Source organism: Lutjanus erythropterus, chromosome 22 (assembly GCF_056507025.1).
Source record: "Lutjanus erythropterus isolate fLutEry1 chromosome 22, fLutEry1.hap2, whole genome shotgun sequence".
Taxonomy (NCBI): Eukaryota; Metazoa; Chordata; class Actinopteri; order Lutjaniformes; family Lutjanidae; genus Lutjanus; species Lutjanus erythropterus.
The window spans coordinates 12,789,161-12,810,789 of record NC_139338.1 but is presented as its reverse complement, the minus strand read 5'-3'; the positions used below and the strand labels follow the sequence as shown (position 1 = coordinate 12,810,789).

General features: G+C 40.1%; 3 protein-coding genes across 3 annotated transcripts; 1 reads left to right on the top strand and 2 right to left on the bottom strand.

The window, feature by feature from the left end:
* Positions 1-1,363: 1,363 nt before the first annotated feature.
* On the bottom strand, positions 1,364-8,501 carry tmem209 (transmembrane protein 209). The gene is made up of 15 exons (XM_084711340.1): positions 8,444-8,501; positions 7,915-8,075; positions 7,696-7,754; positions 7,366-7,497; positions 7,038-7,267; positions 6,701-6,905; positions 6,293-6,468; positions 6,060-6,131; positions 5,832-5,928; positions 5,212-5,337; positions 4,950-5,047; positions 3,744-3,858; positions 3,492-3,589; positions 2,455-2,528; positions 1,364-2,250 (listed from the first exon to the last, which is right to left on the bottom strand). Exons 2-15 carry the CDS (start codon positions 8,052-8,054, stop codon positions 2,196-2,198), a joined length of 1,677 nt encoding a protein of 558 aa, XP_084567466.1. The 5' UTR covers positions 8,055-8,075; positions 8,444-8,501; the 3' UTR covers positions 1,364-2,195.
* A 690-nt stretch (positions 8,502-9,191) lies between these two features.
* Positions 9,192-16,221, bottom strand: prdm4 (PR domain containing 4). The gene is made up of 12 exons (XM_084711249.1): positions 16,149-16,221; positions 15,767-15,829; positions 14,891-15,006; positions 14,341-14,529; positions 13,402-14,172; positions 13,045-13,194; positions 12,547-12,665; positions 12,376-12,461; positions 12,134-12,261; positions 11,455-12,024; positions 10,581-10,749; positions 9,192-10,169 (listed from the first exon to the last, which is right to left on the bottom strand). The coding sequence occupies exons 3-12, from the start codon at positions 15,003-15,005 to the stop codon at positions 9,812-9,814; spliced, it is 2,655 nt and encodes an 884-aa protein (XP_084567375.1). The 5' UTR covers position 15,006; positions 15,767-15,829; positions 16,149-16,221; the 3' UTR covers positions 9,192-9,811.
* Positions 16,222-18,708: 2,487 nt separating this feature from the next.
* Positions 18,709-20,513, top strand: LOC146306708 (transcription factor 7-like 1). The gene is made up of 5 exons (XM_084711510.1): positions 18,709-18,722; positions 18,949-19,105; positions 19,335-19,442; positions 19,558-19,606; positions 20,230-20,513. The coding sequence occupies exons 1-5, from the start codon at positions 18,709-18,711 to the stop codon at positions 20,511-20,513; spliced, it is 612 nt and encodes a 203-aa protein (XP_084567636.1).
* Positions 20,514-21,629: the final 1,116 nt, after the last annotated feature.

Sequence of the window (21,629 nt, the reverse complement as noted above, 5' to 3'; positions counted from 1 at the left end):
ATTACATTTTGGAAAAACATAGTACACTCAGTCATTTTGAACAATGATCATTTGTTATTACAACATTCACGAAAAAATGTTGTATATATTGTGTATATATAATATTAAAAAAAGATCAAAGAAACGCATATATTAAAAAAATACAAAAAATGAAATTGTACGAGGGAAATGTAAAATAAATGGAAATTATGCAGACTATTTATTTATTTATTTATTTCCACATTGTATGTTTATTTGACATACGATTATTGTTAATGTTTTCACTGTGTGTTCACTATTTATATATTAACGTACACATATTTTTACACATATCTTTGTCTTTCTCCATATTGTTGTATATTATAGTAGAATGTTTATATACATATTATATTTTACATACTTAAATATTATTTCTATTTTGTTTTCTTGAATGAATCAACTTTATCAATCCCTACACCCCTATTTACAAACCACTATTCTAAAAATCTCAATGGTAGACACATACTGTACGTGATGCTTTACAAAACGGTTGTCAACACGAGATAAAACAATAAAATCCATTACATTCAATTTATTTGAAAAGTAAGCCTAATCAACAAAGCGACTACATTTCCCAAATGGAAAAGCTACGATGTGAAATCTTTTATGGGAAATGTAGTTTGTAATGAAAGAGGACGACGCTAAACTACAAAACAAACGCGATTTATGTAGCCGTGTCTAGAAGATAACTCTAGATGCGCGAAAGATCTCGCGAGAATGATCATTTGACCAAAATCAGGATCTCCTAATCAGTATTTTTGGTCGTAAACCCACCAATATTTTAACCACGGTTTGTCACATTATAAAAAAATTATGTAATTGAACATGATGCACAATGAGAAAAATTGGGTTCAAATCTCGCGAGAGTTTCGCAAAACCAAGGTTTCCCTTCAAGACGCCACCTGATGTATTCCAAATAACGCTGTTTGTTCAAGAGACAACCACGTATAATCTCGGTAGTAATTTCTGAGGGATGTGATTAATTCTCAGTCTCACGAGTTAAGATTAACAGCACCAGGATGACCTTAATTGCTACTATTATGACATGCTTAAGGACACGCTGCTGCATCACAGAACAGTTTGCCCTCAATCAATTCTGACACAAAATAATTTTCTTTAATGTAAAATTGTCAGCCAGCCTCAAGTCATTCACTGAACGTTGCTGCATCACATTACAGTGTTCATGTGGTGGATATGCAGTATGTCATGAGATAATGGGACCAGGAGTAAGGTCAAACAAAAAGAAAATGAACTACATTGCCACCAAGTGGATGCTGCCTATAATGACAAAATTGCAAAAAAAAAAAGTGTTTTTTAGTAGAGGGAAATTAAGAACCTTCATCTGTTTCTTTTTAATATCTCAATTTTATTTTCAACTCTCATGTGACATTTGTAAAATGACATTATTGAAAACAGGCAAACATGTAGAAAGTTTGAAATGTAGTAATGACTGACAGGCAATCAGTAAATGGCATTCAGATCTCTTTTGTAAGACACTATATTCAGATATTTTTTTGTCATGTCTTCTCCATCACATATCAAAATAATTAACACTTTACATAGTGATCTGTTGCATTGCAGCCTACAGAGAAACTCTGCAACTACAGAATACCTCCAATTTAGACAAGTCAGATTTTTCTGTGTGTTTATTGCTTTCTCAAATCCAATTTCCATGGCGACTTCAAGCATGTCAGGAGCATCCCTACTGCAGCAGGCATTCATTAAACTACAGGAACAAAAACAGCATACAGCATACTGAAACAAAAGTCAAGTCCACGCATACTGTATCTGCATTCGTGCTAAATGGGTCTGAGCCCTTTACCGTCCACCAGATACATCTGAGGTATATTATTTACAAGGCTGCCATGCTGGTACATTCTCAAAATACAAAATCAGAAAACCAAACGATGTTTAGAAAATACAACTCTGCATCATATCATAAGCACACTGTGGTGTCACATACTTAAAATGTCAATGACAATACATTAAGTTGCCAAACTGTACACCAAAATTGAGAAAATGTCCATAAAAGATGCATTTACTGTCTTTAAAAGTGAAGTGCTGCTTTTCCCGTGTGCCCCTGAATGAGCAGTCCTTAAGTTGAGCAGTGTAGCCACATAGCATTGTGGGAAAAAAAAATCCACTTGTAGCTTTTTGTCGCTTGTAACGACGACACATCAGTCTTCAAATATCCACAGGATGTTCACACCAGAGAGGCCGAGATTTACTCTCCTGAAGAAAGTATGGAAAGCAATTTAATTATCCTACAGAAGACAAGCAAGGTCAAAGCAATCATTTTAAATCCCGCTCTTTGGTGTGTGACCTTTATGTTGACGATGAATCAATATTTCATTATACCCTGAAATGGCACACAAGCATGTCAAAGATAATTTGAGCTAGACAGCCTTTTATGGGATTATAGGTAGAAGTACTCACCCGAGCATGCCGGCCTCCTTTGTCTTAATGACGTAGAGGAACATGAGGATTGTGTGGAACAGGTTGTTTCTGCCCTGTAATAGATATCAGGATTGGTTCATGTTATTGCAATCAAATTGTTACAGTAGAAGAAAACATCCTGAGCTGTTTATGATTGAGATGTCTGGTGTGATGCTCAGAGTTTGCAGGCTTTTCTGGGGTACATGCTCTACATGTGTGGGAATTTCTGGTATAAAGAAGACCCTTCGATACAAAGCTCTCTATGTTTCATCAGTGTGTAACAAGAACAAATCAGTGCACTTGTTGAAAGTACAAGACATCTTGTTGTTGTGTCTTAATGTTACTTAAGATCACTTTGAAATGTAGTAGCTGAATACAAATTACATGGCAATTTTTGTGTTGACGTACTCCATTGGATTACAAAACAAATGCAATCTAATCTGAAAACTTCGGAATTACTTCAAACTCAAACAGCCACAGAAATTCAGATCAGCAAATATTATTTTTTCTCTAAAAACATTTACAGCAATTAGCGTTCACAGCGTTTCTTTTTTCTCCCGCCATGTCTGCTACAAAGTGTAGCACAATCGCGTATGTTTGACATGCCTCTTATGAGTTAATAGTCCATTGATTATCCTGAAAAAATGTTTCAGAATTTTTAAATTGTTATATTTTAAAGTAATCCTTGACAACATGACAACAATCTAATCATAGTTACTTATTTCTTGTAACTTGATTACATAATCCTGATTGCATGTAATCCATTACCACCCAACCCTGTTTGCATGTCCGGTGTGTTCATGACTCTGCATTTTATAAGCATCTGGCAGGTTCAATCCTCAAAGGGGTTGTTAAAGATGATTTGATCTTGTGTTTGATTTACAGAGCCACCTCAGGGAGACCTAAAAATAGCACGACTAAGAGGGTACAAAATAAGAAAAGCGTGAGACAGACGTCTCTTGGGATTTGATTTTAAGACGGCGAGGGCAAAATAAGAGCACAAGCTGTTCTGAAAAACTGTATGTTTGTGCTGTCACCTTGGGTAGACTGTAGATGTGTCCCTGGTAGATGAGCTGGTAATGAGGCGGAGTGGTGCTGCTTTGGTGGACACAGAACAGGTTCTCCTTGGTAACATCTATGAGAAGTAATACGAAAAAGGACGTGATGTGAAGTATGAGGTAAAGACTGAAAGGTAGGTGCTGTGTTTGAAGAATGGGAAGCATACAGTGGAAGTCAACAGCATTTTATTATTCTTCCTTCCTTTTTGGCTTGTGTGTGTGTGTACTTACCAGGTTTGTCTGGGGTGTGGCTGAAGTGCTGTGAAGTGAAAGTCTTCCCGTCCGGGTACTTTGGGTGTGGGGGCAGTCTGGAGTCCAAGTATGTGCAAAACACATGCATGAGGATCTGGAGAGGCAGACAGAGTGTTAGGCAGGCGCGTTTGGCTGGTGATGCCACCCAGACTGTCACTGTATCACGTGTGCAGCACATATTCTGCAGTCCAAAGACTTGAAGAAGTGACAACTAGGACTGCACTGAATAGTTCAAAGCTTAATTTATAACAATGATATCTGAATTCTGAATCTACAGTTGAATGCTGCACAGCGTTTTTTTCTTTTTTACATGCCTATCCTTTCTGTTTAAATCAGGTATTTCTGCACAGTTGCATGAGGTTAGACTACACTAATATTTTAAGTATTATACTTTTTGTTGAGTTTGATTCCAGTGGTGGTCCCATAGGATCATTTCCAACTGGTGTGATCCAAACTAGGGCTGCACAATTAAATACATTCAATTCTGCAACTGTAGTTCTGCAGAGATATCCTGGCCTTGCGCTCTAGATGTAAGAAAACGTGTTTGTTTGCTGCAGACCCCAACAAAAATCCAGATTTTTTTTCAGTGAAAATGAAAAATTCTCTCTCCCACTAATCCTATATCACAATTTAAGTCAAAATAATTACAATATGATTTTTTTTTACCATATTGTGCAGCCTTAATGCAAACATTTACCTTTACTCCAGAGCTTTGTAAAGTCCAAAACTTATTGAAAATAGATCATTTCCAAAATTCACATCCAATCTTCAACAAACAACAAATCTATCTATTAAAACATTCTGCTTTAATCAATATTAGTTAGCGTTTACGTTTAGCTTTTCAACAACAACATTTTCACTGCAATTAAAACTGTTTGCTCCCCCACTTGCCACACACAAAGAGAGTATGAACTGAGCAGTCAACTGGCAATCTATCAGCACTATAAATTACATTTATGTTGATGAAACTGTTGAGATGCATTCATTAAAGAATGTTGATCTAATGAAACAACACTAACTCATGTAGAACTCAAACCTGGATTTGAACCTGTTCAGTGATATTTTTACATGGCAACTGGCTGAACCACTAGCTTAGTCTCTCTCTCTCTCTGTGTGTGTGTGTGTGTGTGTGTGTGTGTGTGTGTGTGTGTGTGTGTGTGTATGTGTGTGTGTGTGTGGACTCACAGCACAGTCAGTGGGGAGGTCTGTGTCCCACTTCCTGTTCTTCAGATCTCCACCACTGTTCCAGCGAAAGGAGCTCATGCAGCCGCTGTGGGCGAGCTCTGACACAACACAACACACATGAAAAACAAGCATGCGTAAGAGGTTTAAAACGTTTCTCACTGAAACTCACCATGAAATTTGATTTTTGTTCTCACACACAGATCATCACATTAGGCATACGTTAAATGTCAGAGACATACTTGTACTGTATTGTTGAACTTACCTTTCACACGGTCCACCAGATACTCCTGGTTAGGAGTGATGTCCAGATACTGAACAATGGAGTTCATGGTGGGGATAGACGAGGCTTTCATCACTGCTGCCTGTTTCAGGCTGCTGATGCTGGCCTCTGGTGGAGGAAACAGTGAAAACTCGTGAGATGCCAAAAATAAAAGAATACTTTAAAATCAGAGTAACAACTACTGTAAATTACATATTTCAGAATAATGTTTTCTATTGAACTGGAAATGAATTTCCCTGAAAAATGGCATTCTTGTGGAGTACTGCACTTGTCTGGCATTTTGATGAAAAATAATAAAATCGCCCCAAAAACCTGCTCTGCTGCTGTAACATTAAGACATTTTCCTTCAACTTAACATTGCATGTTCATTTAGATATTCAGTGCTATATAGCTCATAATTTGTACAACATTAAATGCAACATTTTCATCCAATGGTATTGACATAATACCATTGTAAAAATCTAATATTTTTAAGACATAAAATAAGTTAATTAGTTGATGTGTTTTTTGTTCCTGCATGACTGTTACTTTTCATTTAGCCCAACAGCATTGTGAAGACAAAGCACATTTCCCACAGTTCATGTCCTCTGCAGATGGTTTACCTCCTATCTGGAGCTCAGGGCAGCCCATCCTCCTGAGCTGACCGTTGACAGAGTCGATTTCTTTGACCAGTGGGACCAAGATGGTGTCACTGATCCACTGCAAAACACACAAATAGAATAACTGAATAGAATAATACTTGTTTTCTGATGTATTTTTGTTAACTTCAATCAAATTTAGCTGAAAATTTCTACAAGTATATAGCTCTATAAAAATGTTTGAACACTCACATTCCTGAGCTTGGCTGTCCAGCTATCAATGCGGTCCACTACAGGACGGCTGGTTGTGATTCTGGCCCACACCTACAGAACAGGAAGGGAAACAGATATAGTTTCAAGCTATTCGTACATTCTGGTAGTCCAGTCTAGCCTAGTGGTGTTGTCTTGATCTGTAGAAATTAAATTAAACTATATTTTTTTCCTTATTAGAGCCACAACAAACCATACGATGCTAATCTACAGACCTCCTCTGCAGCCTGTTTGGAGCCCAGGTCCGTCTCATCTTTGTGGGCAGAAGGGGCCTGAGAGCGGCAGGCAGGCTGGTACAGGAACTTCCTCAGGCTCTGGGCATAATCTCCCACTGAGCGGTTGTAGTTCCAAAATGTTGGGCTGTGGTTTGGAGAGACAGCCTCTGGACTTCCTACAGAGAGCATCATTTCATCATTGTGAGACTGTATGGATTTTATTCTATGCTCCTGTACATGTATATGTTTTTTCACATTAACTCAAGTTGAGATAATAATTACCAAATTATCTGAAGAACTGATTGGCAAAAGCATCTATTGGTCTACATTTGCTTGTCTCAGGGTGAATAAAGTTGGCGTCCTGCTCTGTTTACACTAACAGCCATATTTTTAATGTTTCTACTGTACCTAGCTGGCTGCGGTGACTCTTCTCTTCCTCTGTATGGAGGAATCTCTCCAGGCTCTTCAGGTCTTCCATGTAGTCCTCCTTGCTTCCAGGGGAGTTAAACACTGAAGGGGACGTGCGATATCGAGCTCTCAAGCTGGAGCCTTCTGCTGGTCCGATACTGCTGGGGTACGGAGAAGAGCCAGGGGAGGGACTGTAGTTCAACACCTGAGAACATAAGCCAGAAGGACATGAGCATTTACCTTACATGTGACAATTTTTGATACTTTCCAGTAGACAGAAAGTCACTTTAGAATAAACCCTTTTCTAGTACCCAGATAACAGTAATGAACGATGCACCTTTCCAAAGGCCACTGAGGGTGAAAAGGGCCCTCCTGCACTGCTTGGAGTGGATGGGTTGCTAAGAGGAGGGCTGTACCCGGGAACACAGCTGGGGGAGAACTTAGGACTGGTGGTGGCCGGCCGCGAGGGGCTAAAACTCAGCACGCTCTGACCCTGCAGTGGAGATGACTGAGCCGGGGCTGGGGTCTCCTTTTTCTCTGGCTTTTGGGGCGGAGAAGCCTGAATACCTGTAAGAAGACAGACAATAACCAACATACTTGATGAATCTCATAATCAAAACCAAGGACCAAGGCTGATTAAACAAAGGCAAAAAACAAAGTCTCACTTGTGTTTCTCAGACCCAGGAGTTGATGCTGCATGGGGGATACAGCAATGGTGGAGGGAGCCATTGTGTACTTAAAATATTTCCAGAAGTCAAAAAGAGCGTTGAGGCTAAATAGAGAAGCCAGCACCAATTCTGTAAAGGACAGAAGAGAGCGACACAATTAGCATACAGGGACAAAGTGTAAACATATGGGTGTCTGTTAGTATCAAAATAACTTCAGATTTACATTTAGGCATGCAATATTAGATCAATTCTGCATCTTAAATTAAGATTAAGTCTGGCTGTGTAAGTAGATATCTTAAAATAAATAAGAAAGTTCAGTGTCCTCACCGATGTACCAGATAGGCCAGTAGGTGATGTTATAGTATCGGCTCAGCAGTTTCCCTGACCTAACAGAGAAGTAAAATAAGACACACAGTTATCATTACACTGTGCACTGGAGGAGAAGAGATGGAAGATAAGAGACGGAAGGACAATAACTCAAAGATACATTACAACTTGTTGCTCATGTTTGCAGGAGAGCACATCACTGGGCTTGAAACCACTTACATCTCTGTGTAAATCATGCCAGCTAGAGACATGTTGAGCACAGCCCAGGCCAGGACCACCTGTCGAGCCTGCTCTTCCCTCTTCATCCTCAGCGCCCTGTCTATCATATTGGGCATCCCCTCTTTCGGTGGGGTCAACATGATGTTATCAGACTATTCAGGCTGAGAGGAGGAGCAGAGAAAAACATCGAGGTTAGGAGACAAAAAGAGTATGAAGTGTCCTACTTTCAGGATAAGAAAACATCTTCATAAAGTTTCTAGTAACATAAGATCACTATCTTTTAGCTAAACATCCAATCAGACTGTGAGGCATAACGTGTGCATGAGTTACGACTAGCTGACATGCTAGCGAAGCGGTTAGCTGAAGTTAGCTAGCTTACACATAAATAATGCAGAATTTGCGTGGAAAGTGTGGTTTTAGTGTAAATTTCTTTTCACATAATACAGACAATAATATAACATTATTATCAACAGTCATACCACGGACATACAACTATAACGTGATGGAAATATAGTTAGGTAATGCATACCACGCTACAGTGAATGACAACCGCGGCGCTGCATATTTTGTATTTAACAGGAAGCTACAGTGCGTACTTCCGGTCACAGGAGTTTCTGAGCCGAAATCTCGCGAGAGTGAGCATTTTTCGCAACCTTAACCATAATGGATCTGTACTGAACTAGTTCAAATTAATAGATGAGTTAAGTTTTTTTTAAAAATATGAAGTAATGTGATGAAAAACTATTAAATTGTAAATGTTAAAGTAATCAGTATGGGTTCCCACCATGAACTTACTGGTATTTTTTGCAGAAATGCAAAGAAACAAAAACAAACAATTACAAATCATTTTTAGAACTACAGCAAAGTGTTAAGGCATGATTTTCTTGTGTGGACTCTCAAACCAATACAGACAGTTACACAATTGGTCATTTGTGTTTAAAATAAAATCTTTGTAATTTTCCTCAGTAATTTCCCTCACATTAATGCAGCGTGAAACCACAAGTTAATCATTTTAATCTACCTGATGATCATAGTTATAGTAGTCACAAATTATGTCAAAGAAGTGAAGCAATCACATGACCACATAGAGGCGCTGTCTCCTTATTTTACCCATATGATTTTGAGTTGAATGAATGGCAGATGGATGAGCAATGATCTGCAGTCTATGATCATTATAATTAAAAATCAATATAGACACAAGAAATTGATATAGTCCCTGGAATAGTAATTTATGCTTTCAGATCTGTCATACTCATTTATATCAGTCAACAAAAGAAAACAACTGTAAATGTTCATTTATTTGAACAGAATGGAACAGATAGGATGTTGCCATAACATTTTACCACAATAAGGAATATCACATTAATGCCCAGATTCCTGTTTTCAAGAGGCTCACTTCCATTCACACTGACATTTTGAATTAAAAAAAAATAATACAAATGTTGTTTTTAATAAATAAAGAAAAGCACAATTACATACTATGAGGACTAAAATGCAAGAATATGGCATCAGAAATTTTAATTGACATTACTGTCAAACTGCAAATTAATATCAGCCATTCGCTCCATGTTAGTGACTCAAAGAAAATGCAGAACAAGGAATAACAATGGATGAAACATAGCTTATATGAATTCCATCAACCAGTATTACAGTGGCCTGAGTTCAATGAGAAGACAGAGTAACTGTAGAATCAGTTGGCTTAATAATAATGATGATTATTTTAGCAGCACTGATATGCGTGTGAGACTAAACATAAATACATTATAAATTCAGATTATGTAAGATGTTGCAATTAAAATATGAGAAAGTAACTAATATTTGGCAGAAACTAGAGGTAAACGTCAGTATTGTAGTAAAGTATATAAATAAAGAAGACATCTCAAGAGGCACAGTGTCGTCAATGAGGCGGCGACAGGGACTTTTCAGAGTTATATCCTCCAACGTCTAAACCACAGTCTTCATTGCTTGCTGAGTCAACAAGTCTCTCTCCTCCTCCTCTTCCCCTACCATCATCATCCTCTTCCTCCTCCTCGTCTTCTTCCTCATCCACATCCTGCTCCTTACGAGACGCTCTCTCTGTCTTGGGCCCTTTGCAGATCTTTAGGTGACGGGTGAGGTGGTATTTGGTGAGAAAAGCTTTGTGGCATTTCTCGCAGACAAAGTCTCTGCGGCCCTCGTGAGAGTTCATGTGCTTCTTCAGGTGGTTGGTCTTCAGGAAGTGTTTGTTGCACTTTGGACACTGGATCCGCCGTTCACTGTGGTGGGAAGGGAAATAATATTAAAGGACACATAATATAAGCACTATTTCATCAGTTAAAAGGGATAATTCAGCTTTTTTCAAGTGGTGTTTTATATTTTATGATTACTGACTTTGCCTTTAGAGTTTGGTTGATTTGGAGAGAGTGAAATTTGGCCAATATTACAACAGTTTCCTGTCAGAAAGGGCTGTCTGATGGCAAAGTAAAGTGATGAAAATGTACTTAATATACCATACACTTAAAATGATATTAATTTTTTTAGGTAGACCTTTTTGTAAGTGTTTTTTTGTGCTGGTCTCCCTCTCTGCTTGCCATGTACTGTAGCTTTGTTTATCAACAAGTACCTCATACAAATAGACTTTAAAGAATCCAAACTATCCAATACAATACAATAAATAAATTACATACTGTGTGTGAGAGAACATGTGTTGTTTCAGGTCATGTTTCCTGATGAATGCTCGGTCACAGAGGTCACACTTCAGTTTCTCTGCACCGGTGTGAATAAGCATATGCGATGCCACATGGGATTTCTGGGTAAACGACTTCTCGCAAACCGTGCATCTATAGTTCTTCTGACCTGTTAGAGGAAAAAAGGTCAGAGGTTCAAAATGTTTTAAAAACAAAAGTTTGACATATAGGGAAATACACATATGTGCTTTCTTGCCAAGAGTTTGATAAGATGATTGATACCACTCTCATGTCTGTCTGTTAAACATGAAGCTACAGTCAGCTGCCAGGTAACTTAGATTAGCTTTAGCACAAAGACTGGAAACAGCTAGCCTGGCTGTATCCAATGATAACAAAATCTGTCTGCTAGTTGTAGCTTCATATCTAATACTGGAGTAGGCAGTTTAGTTTTGGCATCATTTGGCAAAATTCCATAATAACCCTTAAGCATAATATAATTCAAGCATCTAGAGAGAAAAATAGACTGCTGTTCCTCCTCTTGGCCCCGTTTTGAGGCTTTAGAAAATCTATCCTGTAACGGGAGACTTTGGCCAGTCACAGTTCGGTAAGATGGTTAATTGTTGAGTCTCATTCCCTAAGCGTCAGTATTTCACAACCCAGGAATGAGACGCAACAATCAACTCTTTCTCAAAATCCAAAACATAACACAATGTCTAGTCTCATATCACAATATTGTTCTGCCCTAATTACAATGAGTTTATATGAGTGTTTATTTGTTTGGAGAACAAATGAAGAACCAGGGTGTTAGTACACCAGCTGAAAATGCTTATATATTATATTATAATGTTTATACTTCAATGACTCCAGTACTCACCTGTGTGGATCTTGAGGTGCATCCTGAGGTTGCTGGGATCGCTGAAGGCCTTACTGCAGTATTCACACTTGTGAGGTTTCATCCCCACGTGGCCCATAAAGTGCACATTCAGCTTTGTGGATGTGATAAACGCCCGGGAACACATGCTGCACTTGAACTTCTTCTCCCGTACGTGACCCTGACCTTTCGCTCTGGAGGTGACATTATTAGAATTTCTATTGCTGCCACCCCTGTTGCTGCTGCTGTTGTCAGTGTTTGTTTGTCCTGTAGTGTGGGAATGGCAGGGCCACGGGGAGGAGGAGGAGCTTGAGGTCCCGTTAGTCAGCTTCTCCTCCTGGTGAGTGTGTTGCTGTTGCTGTGGTTGCTGCTCTTGTTGCTGCTGCTGTTGCTGTGGTGGTGGCTGCTGCTGTTGCTGTTGGGAGTGGTCCTGCTGTGGTGGGCTGTGGCTGTGTGGAGGCGGGTTATGGCTGTGGTTACTGTTATGGCTGCTGAGATGAGACTTGAGCTCAGAGAAGGAGGAGCACTCTTTACCACACTGGCAGATCTGACCCTCAGGTACCTGAGGGCAGCCTGTGGAGACATTAAGGATGGTGGAATGCTCAAAATCACATAATGGATAACCATGTCAGCAACGGATCAGTGCAGCTTCAATAAAGTGTTTCATCACGTGTCATCTCACCCATCAGTCTGCAGTAGTCTCGGCTGTAGTAGAAGAGCAGTTCCTGGTCTGGGTGGATCTCTGTGGTTGTACAGAAGAACAGTTTCCCATTGGCAGGGTATGCTACCAGGTTCTGCTCCTCACGGGTCCTAATCACAGAGCAAATAGGAGTTGTTTATTAATAGGATAGTACACATGTACTTACAGATTATTACCTAGAGTAGATCTTGGTCAGAACTCAACATTTTATACCAGCATCGTACCTCGCTTTGCGGACAAACATCATCCAGTTGCACTCGTTCTCATCTGTCGTCACAATGTAAAACTCCAGCACATTGTTGTGATACATCTGAAATAGAGATATTGTTTTATTTGCTTGCGACTGATTTCACGATTGTGACAACCCATGTTTAAACCAAAGCCACTGCTCTAACCTTCCATATTTGTGGTGTGTCCTTTTCTGGCCAATCAGAGAGATCAACGTTACTACAATGCTGGCCCACCATTGGTCCAAAGCAGGTCCTCGGAGGAATGACATCCCGTGCAAAAACGCCTAAGAGAGTCATAAGCACATTTTGTCAGTAATCTAACTGACAATCTACCACACATTTTTTTGTCTACCCACGTGTGGTATTTACCAACTTTTTAAAGTTTTCTTTGCATAACTTAATAAATTTGGATACATGCTTTTACTTTGTTATGGCTCTTAGAGAGAGAGTCCCAATAATCACATGTATGTGCACAAAATCTTATGCGATCCACAAATGAAACTAGCAGATACAAAAAAGTACAATGTTAAAGTGGCAGTTCACGGCTGATATCTCCAAAACAGCAACTCACATCAAAACAATCTAGGCAGATAACAGAAGGCCAGAGGAATAATTTTTGATATGGGGGGTTAATTTTCTTTATAAGATGGTTTATTCTCTTACCAAGCGGTTCGTCGGCCACGGAGATACGCAGGCACAATGGACGTGGCAGAGAGAGGCGAGCCCGGCTTTGGATGGGCGCATCAGGGATGAAGGTGACTGGGCCATGCTCTGGGCAGTCTGAGGTATATGAGCGCTCACACAGTGTGCACCCTGGAAGACAAAAACAGCACAGAAGTTGGTACAGGTGAGAAGTGCTTCAGATATTTGATATATTTTCACTTAAGAATGATATTTTCAAAGCTTTATAGCTGTATATGATTTCCAATAAATTAAAAAGAGCTAAAATATAGTTTTAAAATTCACTGGTACATCCATTTTTTTTAACATCTGAAGAATATGTTACAAATCCTCACTCACAGATGGTGTAGGCAGTGACCATGTTCTCCTTGTTGGAGGTAGAATCCTCCAGCTGCAGGGTGGAGTTGACCAGCACCAGGTTGTTTTCTGGCCCCAGTGACACCTCTGCAGTGATGGGGGACACGTTTACTGCCTCCAGGCCCATCCCAGAGTGTCCATGGAGCGACACTGGCTCCAGCTGGCCCTGGCTGGCCATGGAACCTGTGAGAACCACGCTGACGACGCCCGAGTTCAGCTCCCCGTTTGAGTGCAGCTGCTCCCCCAGTCCTCCTGCTCCTCCTCCCCCAGTGTTCCCAACCCGGCCCCCCATGTGATCCGGTTCCATCACCACCGGTAGTTCAAGCACAGGGGGGCCATGGAGGGGCATAACCCCGCCAGATGAGTCCACCCCAGTCAGGCCCTCATGCGGCTGAGGCTGTCGCCCCCCTCCAAGCTGCTGCTGGGTGTCAGACACTGGCACCACCCCAACTCCATCCATGGTGGCCAGCTCCTCTCCCATCCGGTCGGGAGACATGGGGCTGCTGACACGTGACTCCATCGCCAACCCTGTTGAGTCCAGCTCATGAGCACCAGGCTGGTGGAGGTCCCCCTGTCCACTGACCTGTCTGGAGTCCATGGGCACCAGGCCCTGTTCCAGAGGGCCTCCAGGGCCACTGTAGGGGTCCAGACCTGACGGATTGTTGCTCGCCACAGACAGGGTGCCATCCATGTTAAGGCTGCTGGGATGAATGTACTGAGGTGGTGGACGGTCCGCCAGATAGGACAAGATACCTACAGCAGGGAAAAAGAACAAGGAACTTGATTAGAGCTACTCTTCAAAGATAAGAATCTGGGATAAAGCCCAATTAAACAATCATCCACATTACAATAAGCTGGCAGACACTAAGGATATTTTAGTAAACTAAAACTAAAACTACAATAACTCTGGCAGACTCAAACCTGGCAATATGTGTCGAAAGTAGCTGCTCTCCAGGTGGGGGTAGGGAGGCGGTGGCAAGGAGTAGTTCCTCTCTGGTAGGCCACACATCACCCCTCTGTCACTCAGTGGACCCATGGGGAGCATCAGGGAGAGGGCAGAAGGGAGGGAGCCCAGGGAAGGACCCAGGCTGGGGATGGCCACCGGCATGCCTGAACCACAATGAAGAGTCAATAGCAGATACTAAACCAAAAGAGGGTTTTTACTAGCATGTCATCAATTCAGCGGCTGGCCATGTTAGACATACTGAACATAGACAACACAACTGAACTCATAACTGTTCCTGATTATAGTTGCTCAAAATGGTCACCTTTCTCTCCACCTTGGTTTCTCAAAATATCACACCCTTTCCTCTGTAAGTTTTATCAGCTTCCACACATTTTCCTGATTGTTTCCATTGTTAAGACATCCTAAAATTATCTTAAATTGAATATTCAGCGTATGACTATCACTGAATATCTAGTGTGTTTCTCAGCTTGAGCAAACAGGCGGGGCCGGTCGTGTCTTTCATACCTGGGGTGGGAATTGGGTTGTGTGTGGGGGAGGTGGGCAGCCCCAGGTGGCTGGCACTCACTGAGGGCACACTGAGCTGGTCCATGCCCACAGGACTCAGGTTCATGTCGTTCATCCTGGAAAAAAAAAACATCAGGTCGACCAAGCAGGTCATTAATGAAAAATAACCCCAGACAGGGTGATGCAGGAACCTAACGCAAAGCGTGGGGGTTCTTGAATCACCATCCTGAATGAACTTCTAGTACCCATTCTAGTATCCTCATTTTTTCCATAATCCATATGTCCTAAAAGCATTCACAAAACCAATGTAAGGACAAAACCAGAGGCAATAAAAGCACTAAAAGTAATTAAACCGAAACTGCTATTAGAATGGCAAGCTCTTTCTGTATTTTAAATAGGAAATTAAAGACCTATCTTTTTAATTTGGCTTTCAATTTTCGAGTTGGAATCATGTTATAACCTTAGATGGCTTTTACATATTTTTTCCACCTCTTTCACTTTTATTGTTCTGACTTTTCTTTTATTGTTGTGATTCTTATTCTTGCAAATTTTCTGCTGTTTGCTTTGTGAAGCACTTTGGCCTACATGTGTATATGAGTGATGATTATAAAAGTAGCTGAGTAGAGTTGAGTTGAGCAATGAGCCAGCAGCAAGCCAAATGATATCCTAACAATTAGCTGTTTGTTTGGGTTTTGGCTTCTGTTACACAGTTAGGAACATTACGACATGCATTTATGCTCTGTTACCTTGTGATAGGTAAAGATCTTTTACACAGAAAACTGTAAATGTTCGGTTACCTGAGTTCTTATATGTAAACGACAGCATATAAAGACAAACAGGCGACACACATCTACAGTGAGAGCTCGGTTAGCTTACCTGAAATCAACAACAGATGTCCATCAGTAACCGTGCACTTCTCAAGGGTTTATATTTATCTCCCTGTGGAATAAAATGGTAGGAACAGTAATGCATCGGCCCACCACTCACAATTTTACCACTACTGTAATTTAAACAGCTAAAACATTAAAGTTAATGTGTCGTTTAAAATGTTTGCAACTATCTAAGCAGCGACCAGTTTTGTCACACTGCTAACACGGTTAGCATCGCTATCTTATACCTGCATACATCGTTAAAACAGACAATTATCACGTGTTTTAGCTCCCTAAACGTACAGATACACCATGTCACTTCCGTGTTGCTTCAGTGTAGAAAATACATATTGTGTGAAAAGGAAGACAGCTTAAAAACAACAACATACCAACACAATGCCTCCCTGAACGGGGCCATGACAGCATACAGCCCTTCATGCGCATGCGCTGTTGGGATGCGAGTGGAGGGGGGACTGGGGTCAGTTGCAACCCCTTTTTTTTTTGCATTTCACTGATCCTCAGATACTATTTGGACTATAATAACCTACTGTTTATATATTAAACTTACAGCTGTCTGTCAGTTAGCCATACAGTTTGAGGATGATAATGAATGACTGATTGTTTACGATATTTATTTTAAAGAAAGAAGTCTGACTTTGAAACTTACCCCAACCCTATTGACAGCTGCAACACAATCAAGTTACTGTTACTGGCAAATCAGCATCAGGTAGACATAATTATGTCTTACTGAAATGTTTCATGTTCTGCTCTATCTTGTGCTGTTTAAATAGTTAGTGTCTCAGTGTTTTAAACATTTTGGCTTTCTTAAATAAAATTTTGTGTACAGCACATTGAGTTCGCATCTTATGTATGAAGTGTTTTATAGGTCCTACATGAATGAATGAAGTTTATTATGTTTGCCTCTGCTGAGTGTGCATCTTTTACAACTACAGAAGGACTAAAACAAGACTAGGTTGAAATCTAATTGGTCTAGGCCAATATGTTCTGGTCCCACTTTGCTGCAGTCCAGCTAATAAAGAGCAGCCTATTCAAATAGTAGAGTTGGACATAATGCTTGTACTGGTAACCAGTCATTGACTTACATTCACCTGACAACTGTATTATCATTTTAATGTTGGGATGTTGGAGAAAGAGAATAAATTAGAATGGAAACAGAGAATGGAATATTAGTTTACATCATCATAATGACACAGTGAGATTCTATAGAATGTGTAGAGTTTTTAATAGTTTTTAAACACAAGTGCTTCATTTCACCTGAAGGCTGCCGCAGTGAAAGCATCAAAACTCAGGAAAACTAGAAAAATCCAAACCTCTCGAATAACTTCAAGTCAAGTCAGTGAAGCGAAACATCAGTGAAGACAAAACAGTAAGGTAAGTACATAAAAGAAAGTACTCCTTTAAAGGGTCATATTATTATATACATTTTCATATTAGAGTATCGTTATTGATGAATTAACACGTCAGCAGAATTTTAATGTTGTAGTTGATGCAAGTGAAGCCAATTATAACAATTTTATTTAATTTTGAGTCAGAATAGTTGGTGATTAATTTAATAGTAACAAATGTTATTCCTGTAAAAGTGTCTCAAAAGCAGGTTTCTCTCAAAGTGTGTGATAGGAGTCCAGAAAGCACCACTTATTCAGACAGAGTCTTTCCTCTGGTCGAGTTGTGGACACAAATCTCTGCTGCTAAAATGGATCTGAGGGCAGCGTTTGAGCGTGCTATAGAGGGGATGGAGTGGGAAGAGCTGGTTTCCACTCTCCACGCGGCCTTAAACGATATAGTGGACAGCAAACCCACCCCTCCAACTCCTGCACCTTCGTCTCTTCCTCCTCCTCCTCCTGTACCTGCCGGACCCGAGCTCAACACCCGTCCTCAGCCGGCACTAAGTGAGGGTGGAGTAGCAGTTTGTCATCTGATGGCTGCTCCCACAATGCCCCAGGGTGCTTATAGCCATGGACAGGTAAGATATTAAGTAAAGGTTAGGGATCAATATCTGTAGATGAAAAAAAGAGATATGCAAGTCATTATAATATGTAACATTCTCAAAATAATGACTTAGTATTTTAAAATAAGTTTCTCATTAGAATAACTTTTAAGGTATTTTTTCAGCATATTGGTGGAAATTGGCTACTATATCTTAGAAACCAAATGATTAATCAAGACAAAAATTAATAATGAAGTCTTTGTGTTTAAGACTGTTGGTCTGAACAAAAGAAGCAATTTGAAGATATTGCTTTGTGCTCATGAGAATTGTAATGAGTATTTCGATTTTTTTTCACATTTTACAGACGTGCTACTGTTGTCACCTGTTTGTTGTGGATTCTTCACATGTTTTTTGCTCTGCAGATGTCAGCAGCTCATTCGAACAGCTGGGTGTTAGTGGGTTATTTGTCCATTGTGAAATTACAGTAAGGATAAATCCTGACACCTGGTGGGCAGATGGCACCACTGCAGCTTATATGATCACCTGTTCTGTGTGTGTTTGTGTCTCCAGTGTGACAACAAACCAGTTGTGAGGCTCCCCGATGGCATTAACCTACGCCCCATTGGAATGCTGTAAGTAACACACACATAAATGCAAACAAACACACACGAACACAGCTATTAAGCTTCTGCTTGTATCATCACACACACTCTTTTAATGTGTGTTACCTGTATCTGTGTAGGAATGGAGAGGTGTTGCATGTGTTAACAGCAGAGACTTTTGCTCCTCCTGTCTCTGCTGCTCCTCCAGTGAACACCTCCAGATTCAAGTAAGTTTGCTCTGGACAGTTTTGGTCAAAATTTGTCACAGACTGAAATGCAAACTATAAATAAGCCTAGTTATGTGCCTACCAAGTATGTCTGCATGGATATCCTGAACACAAAAGCCCGCTGCTCTGAAATAACACACTCTTGACAATGATTTTAGTGGCTGCAACAACAATGGGACAGCAACAGTGGGAAATCGATAATTGTAGCATCACCAATTTCAGTATTTTTCAGCACTAACCCACTTGGATTTCTTAAGAATTTGTTGTGTTATAAATGACATATTTATGATACTAGAACAGTTGAAAGAGTTTCTGTTGTAGTGTGCGTGAGGTCTCAATTTAAAAAAATATTTCTTCCCTTGCAGTTTTGCACAGCAGCTCCATGAACTCTCGCTCTGTTTTTGTCCCACAGAAAGAGAAAACGTGAAAGCCAACAGAGTGAAGACAGGCCGTACATTAAGAAGCCTCTGAATGCATTCATGCTGTTTATGAAGGAGCAGAGAGCGAACACTGAGGCCGAAATCATGAAGAGAAGTAGTACGATGGTGAATGCAGTCCTAGGACAGAGAGTAAGTGTTTTTTTCTGCAGTCAAGCTTGTGAAAAATCCTCTTACTCTAAATCTTTACAGTGATTTAATTTATTGTCTCACAGATTTGCAGATTTTGTTGCATTTAATGACTCATATATACTGCAGCAGAGATACACTGATTGATGTGGATCCGTGTCTGCATCTGTTAATATGTTTTCATGCTCATGTTTTGTGTTGTATGCTGACCGTTTGTTGTCGTCTGTTGCAGTGGAATTCACTGACGAGAGAGGAGCAGGCCAAATACTATGACCAGGCCGAAAAAGAAAGACTGCTCCATGCCCGGAGACACCCCGGATGGTCCACCGGTGAAAACTATGTGAGTACACCCTGCTGACACATCACTGCACTGCAGCCGATGAAGCACAGTCACCGCAGAGAGTTTTTATGAGTTGGTATCAGAGGAAAAGTGTAATGTGATTGTTTTCTTGCAGGGCAAAAAGAGGAAGAGGGAAAGGAAAACGGTCAGAAATCAGTATGAAGGTAAGATGATGTTTCTGTGAATCACGGCATATTTTAAAGTAAAATGTGATTAACTAGAAGATATATGATTATATTGGATTATATTTGACCAGATTAGATCACAGATCACAGATTGTTAAATTACATTACTTTTACAAACTAGACCTATTTTATGATTTTAAAAAGAATTTAGTTGAAGTAGTTAAACATTTTGCTGTTGTTGAACATTTACATTAATACAAGATATTGTGGAGCAGAAACCAGCTCATTTAGACTTTTAAGATGAAGATTTAATATAAACTAATGTCTGAACTGCTTGGCCGTTTGTGGAAATGCAGCGATGTCAAGAAGCGCTCATCTGATTGACGTCACGCTCAATACTGATGTGTGACATCACTGGCATGAACCGTTCTCAAGATATTCGAAGGACAGTCATGCACACAAACAGACAGACAGCAAGAGATTCTTTCTGTTAGGCACCAAATTTGTTGTGGAACCAGAAGTGAACCAACTCGCTCACTTGTGACAGACAGCAGACGCACCTCTAACATTTCAGAATGGAGAAAACCCAGAATACATATTTATTACTGCTGTATGCAGATTTAAAGTTTTAGAAGACTGATCAATGTATTTGTGTGTTGTAGTGTTTACATGTAAACGTGAGGAGGAAACAGGTGTGATGAAGGCCGCTCACACCCAGACAGCTGTGATGGAGCCGTGTGCCCTGCAGTCAGTCAAGGTGCAGAAACCATACTTAGAGACTCCAGTGACGGTGCCTGTGTGTGGAATATACCACTTACCACAGGGATATGAGTCCAGCCCTGCTTCCTGGATGGATGCTGCACCATCCACGTCTCAGGCCGCCCTCGCTCTGCCTCTGCTGACTGCACCTAATCAAAGGACATCAGAGAACTTCTCCATGTGTTGACATCTACACTGTGGATTATTAATTACAAAAAAATAAATAATATTCAAATAAAGTCTTCATGGTAAAGTCCTTATCTTTGACATGTTACAACTGACAGACACTAAATCACCTGTGCATAAAATTATTAATAAAAATTGCTATCAAAATATTAAGCAGAACAGTTTGTGAAGCCATCATATTTTTGGTTTATGGGAAAAGCAGCATCAAGAAAAGAAAATGTTGATACTGGCCAACAGGCATATTAGTTGCTGTCCAGCGAAAACCGCTTATGTCCAAAATGTCAACTTTTCTGAAGCTAAGACAAACAGCCATGTTTTCAGTTTTGTGTTGATGCATTTTTTCAACATTTTGAGTGAAATCACCATCTTTGGAGAGTGTTTTTTACTGGACAGCTATGAATAGTACAAGAATAATAATATAAGTATAAAATATAATATTTACTTTTGGGCAAAATGGAAGTTATCACTATATTTACATGTGTAATTAGTGAATAATTTCCAGTGAGAAACATACTGTCTTGTCTTAGAGACTATTTTTACAAACGAGTACAGAGGACTGATAGAGAGCTGAACATTATGATGTCACTATGAATTTGACCTTTGACCTTTTGTCCACCTTAGTGTATGAAATCTTGAGTTATGCCCCAAAATCTGACCGTGACCTTTGATGACCAAAATATAATCAGTTTGAGTCCAAGTGGACGCTGGAACCATGTTTGAAGAAATTCCCTCCAAGTGTTCCTGAGATATCACGTTCACTAGAATGGGATGCCCTGAAAACAAAATGCCTCAAGCCACGCCTTTCACCAGTGTGGAGCCATGAAAAAAGGTTTTTCAAAAATGTGAGAAGTGCCACAAAGTCACAAAGGTGCACAAACAACTTAGGCTGATGGGTACAGTAGTATGCAGCAACACAGTTATTTAAAGTAACACTGTGTTTCCTGCTAACCTTTGTTAGCTGATTGCTATAATTCCTAGGAAAGCAAAAGATAGACTGGATATATCAGAGTGAGGATGGAAGTCAGTGAATGTGAGTAAATGTAACCTGAATAAAACTTTAATATTACCTCGTCCAGGAACATGATTTCTACCTGAGTCACACAGACAGATTTACATC

Coding starts and splice junctions, on each gene's coding strand:
- prdm4 (XM_084711249.1), bottom strand. CDS start 15,005: ATGAACGACATGAACCTGAGTCCTGTGGGCATGGACCAGCTCAGTGTG. Junction 14,173..14,340: donor CTTTCGACACATATTGCCAG/GTTTGAGTCTGC, acceptor TCCCTGCTGTAG/GTATCTTGTCCTATCTGGCG. Junction 12,262..12,375: donor ATGTTTGTCCGCAAAGCGAG/GTACGATGCTGG, acceptor CTCTGTGATTAG/GACCCGTGAGGAGCAGAACC.
- tmem209 (XM_084711340.1), bottom strand. CDS start 8,054: ATGTTGACCCCACCGAAAGAGGGGATGCCCAATATGATAGACAGGGCG. Junction 5,338..5,831: donor CCCTGAGCTCCAGATAGGAG/GTAAACCATCTG, acceptor TTCCTCCACCAG/AGGCCAGCATCAGCAGCCTG. Junction 3,590..3,743: donor CCACACCCCAGACAAACCTG/GTAAGTACACAC, acceptor TACTTCTCATAG/ATGTTACCAAGGAGAACCTG.
- LOC146306708 (XM_084711510.1), top strand. Junction 19,106..19,334: donor ATGCAGTCCTAGGACAGAGA/GTAAGTGTTTTT, acceptor CGTCTGTTGCAG/TGGAATTCACTGACGAGAGA. Junction 19,443..19,557: donor GGTCCACCGGTGAAAACTAT/GTGAGTACACCC, acceptor GTTTTCTTGCAG/GGCAAAAAGAGGAAGAGGGA.